Source organism: Zophobas morio, unplaced genomic scaffold, assembly GCF_036711695.1.
Source record: "Zophobas morio isolate AGI-343-1 ecotype UQ-CSIRO unplaced genomic scaffold, CSIRO_AGI_Zmor_V1 ptg000626l, whole genome shotgun sequence".
Classification (NCBI taxonomy): Eukaryota; Metazoa; Arthropoda; class Insecta; order Coleoptera; family Tenebrionidae; genus Zophobas; species Zophobas morio.
Window position 1 is genome coordinate 4,402 of NW_026972729.1, and position 2,130 is coordinate 6,531.

The 2,130-nt window shown below is 33.5% G+C and overlaps 1 protein-coding gene across 1 annotated transcript; it reads right to left on the minus strand.

Annotated features, from left to right (window-relative positions):
* Window positions 1–1,628: 1,628 nt before the first annotated feature.
* On the minus strand, window positions 1,629–2,072 carry LOC135121571 (small heat shock protein C4-like). The gene has a single exon (XM_064045873.1). It carries the CDS (start codon window positions 2,070–2,072, stop codon window positions 1,629–1,631), a length of 444 nt encoding a protein of 147 aa, XP_063901943.1.
* Between the last annotated feature and the right edge of the window lie 58 nt (window positions 2,073–2,130).

A 2,130-nucleotide genomic window follows, 5' to 3' on the forward strand; every position in this document is an offset into this window, starting at 1 on the left:
TATCATAATAACATTAGTAGGAAGTAGAAAACTTAAATTAAATAAGTCGCGTATAAAATGATTAGAATATGGCTCAACTAGCTATTAACTACTATACTTACTAACATGCCAAAAAAGCAGACTCTTTAAAGGAAACAAGCTTTACTATATACAAAATGTTCTTTTTATATATGTAGTAGTTGGATCAAAATGATACTTTATATATCTTAATTCATTAATGTCATAAACATTGTTAAAAGGGAAAAAAAGCCGGACAGTAATTAAAAACCAGTAAAAGATAGGTTTAAGTGCTTCTTCATATCTGTTTTTCTACTAAATATTATAGAGCTCTTTCAAACTTTTTTCGGTTTTTTCTTATCGCATATTTTATTCACTTTTAAATAATCTGTTATTGTATATTTTTACATTAGTTTTATTATAAGTTTGGGCGAATTCTATATAGGGACCTACTAACAACTTTTACCTCATTAAGGTTAATCGCTAGTGCACCGAAATTTACTGCTATTGACGATCTTTCGGGAAAATAACGGTGAACGCAAGGGTAGGTTTCACCTTACTTCTCTAACTGTTGTAGAAAACTACCAAAAAACCATTATAAAAAGAAATGGCTCCAAAGTTTTCAAATAAAAAGGTTAACTATCTTTGAAACGGGACTTTTTTTTTATTTAAGACCTTAAAATTATCATTAAAACTTGCACAAGTATTGACGAAAAAAAATCACTTTTTTCTAGAACGTTTAGAAGTATTTTGGTTGTTCTAAACTATTTATGCAGTGAAAGATTCGTTTCAAGAGTATATTAAAAATCAGGATTTTAAATTATTATCCAATATTCAATGTAAGGCGCAAAACAATAACCAATTTGGCTAAAAAGAGATTGTTAGCTAGGAAGATAAATTTAGAAAACAACAATTTCTTAACGCTACCTAAGCTTAATAAGTCGAAAACATTATCTTTTTACAATTAACTAGATCTCTCAAGGTAACAGTTACCTTTAACTCGCAGAAAATGGTACTACCTACATATACTAAATGTGTGTATGTCCTACAAAAACTAAAGAAATTTTTTTGCTACATTTTACGGCTGAAGTTTATAGTAAAAAATTTAATAGTCTTTCAAAAAATCACTAATTTTTTTAAACACGTATTAAAGCTTAAAACTCCTTACATGTATTACACACGTATACAGCAATTAAGCTTTATTTATATAAAAATCACTCCTCGAGATATTTGGTAAACAAGCAGTAATTGTCACTTTTTGACCCGAAAGGCTACAGAGTTTTAGGGGGGAACGCAGCTGTTCTTTTCTATTATATAACGACCACCTTGACCTTAAGCCAGGCAATACTTTATTAAAAAAAATTCGCTATCTGGTTTGAAAAACTGATGGTATTAATCGCACTGGAACTGTGGAACGCAGTATAAGCTTATGAGACACCAGTTTTTGTCAGTTCTGCGGTATCTAACAATGAACCTGTCAAACTACTGCATGTCCCCTGCTGTAGACACAACAGCCTTAAAAAGAAATAGTTTATATCAAATAAAAAATTAAGGGAATATTCATAATTAAATTTATTAATAGTGTATTACACAGTAATTACAAATTAATTGACCGCATCGAATGAAAAACTCTATTGAATGGGAATCTTAATGGCCCCTTCCGTGGAAGCTTTATTTTTCTTCACAGTGACCCGGAGAACCCCCTCCGAAAAGTCGGCGTTGACGTCCTCAGGTGTAGTCTCTTTAGGGACAGAGAAGCAACGCTTATACGTACCATGGTAGCGCTCTTTACTGTGCCAAACCACACCGCTGGGGTCTTCTTCCTCCTTATCATTGACAGTTTTAATTTCAGCAGAAAGCGTCAGTAGGCCTTCACTCAAATTCACAGACATGTCCCCCTTTTGGGCTCCAGGAAGATTTGCTTCTACTACGATAGCCTCATCGTTTTCCCTTACGTTGCAAACGGGGCTCGCAAATGATCTTTTACTCGCTGGGTAAGCCAGAAGCGGTTCCAGCAGGCAGGACATCGACTCAATACCATCGAAGAAAGGATCTCTCCTAAATAAAGACAGCATCACACAATGATCGCCAGAAAAATAAACCTAAATCCAGGCAGAAAGAAGTTCTTAAGGC